A 1293-nucleotide genomic window follows, 5' to 3' on the forward strand; every position below is an offset into this window, starting at 1 on the left:
ATCAGTTGCACCCCGCTGTGTGTCTGGGATGTGCCAGCTAGTGCTGATGGGACGGGGGGCCGGGATGGCTGGCTGGGGGGGGGGGTGATGCTGGGGAGGGGGGCGGCTGCCCCACATCGGGTCTCTCCCCTGCGCTGGGCCCCGGCCCCGGGGGGCAGGCTGCGGGAGGGAAGGACACACAGACACCAGACAGACAGACAGACAGACACCGAGCCCCCGGGGCACGGAGCGCACTAACCGTTCCCGTTTTCACCGGCACATACACCACTTGACCCATCTTCGCCGCCTCCCGGCTGCCGCTTCCCAGCCGGAAGCCCTTGGACCGGACCCAGAACTGGAACTTGCCTTTCTCCCCCCCGCCGGAGCCGGAGCCGGAGCCCGAGCCGGTGCCCGAGCCGGTGCCCGAGCCGGCTCCCCCCTGCAGCACCTCGGCGATGCGCTGGTACTTGCTCCGGGTCACCGTCTTGGTTTTGGCCGAGTCCCCGTAGGTGCGGAGGCACCAGTCCCGGAACTGCCGCCCCAGCTCGCTGTCCCCGGGGCGGCTCCCCCGCAGCAGCAGCGGGGGCTTCGGCATCCCGGCCGGAGGCAGCGCCCGACCCCCTGTCCCGGGCTGGAGACGGCAGCGAGCCCGGCCGGCCCCGGCGCTGCGCCCGGCCCGGCCCGGCCGGCGGGGATGGAGTCGGGACGGGCTGCGGGGGCGAGTCCCCGGGCGGGGCCGCTGCGGGGCAGGCGTGGAGGGAGCCGGACAGCGACCCAGCGAGCCGGGCGGAGGGAGGCACCGGCGGCGCCAGCAGCAGCAGCAGCCGCTCCTGTCACAGGATCACAGGCGGCTCCGGCTCGTCCCCCTCCCTGCCTCCCTCCCCCCGCCCGCCCGCCCCCCCCCCTGCCTCCTCCGCCCCCCTCCGGCCGCCTCCTCCTCTCCGCGGGATCCCACCTGTTAGAGCCGCGGCGCGGCCGCCCTTACCGCCCCCCGGCCCGGGGCCGCAGGGGTCGGCGCTACCCGCCTGGGGCCGGACCGCGGGCAGAGGCGTGGGGGGGGGGGCTGGGCAAGGCGGCACATGGGGGAAGTGGGGGGCCGGGGGAGGAGACACAGGGGGGCGCCCGGGGGCCGGGCAAGGCGGCATATGGGGGAAGTGGGGGGCCGGGGGAGGAGACGGGGGGCCGGGGAAGGGGGCGCCCGGGGGCGGGGGAAGGAGACACAGGGGGCGCCCGGGGGCCGGGCAAGGCGGCACATGGGGAAAGGGGGCGCCCGGGGCCGGGGGAGGAGACACAGGGGGCGCCCGGGGGCCGGGG

The 1293-nt window shown here is 77.3% G+C and overlaps 1 protein-coding gene across 1 annotated transcript; it reads right to left on the reverse strand.

The window, feature by feature from the left end:
* Positions 1-207: 207 nt before the first annotated feature.
* Positions 208-574, reverse strand: LOC113408870 (nucleolar protein 4-like; the record flags this gene model as incomplete). Its single annotated transcript, XM_026662309.1, has 1 exon — positions 208-574. A coding segment is annotated over exon 1 (367 nt), but the record flags the coding sequence as incomplete, so codon positions are not given.
* Positions 575-1293: the final 719 nt, after the last annotated feature.

The sequence above is a fragment of the Terrapene carolina genome, unplaced genomic scaffold (assembly GCF_002925995.2).
Source record: "Terrapene carolina triunguis isolate 2854851 unplaced genomic scaffold, T_m_triunguis-2.0 Scaffold25746, whole genome shotgun sequence".
In the NCBI taxonomy this organism is placed as follows: domain Eukaryota; kingdom Metazoa; phylum Chordata; order Testudines; family Emydidae; genus Terrapene; species Terrapene triunguis.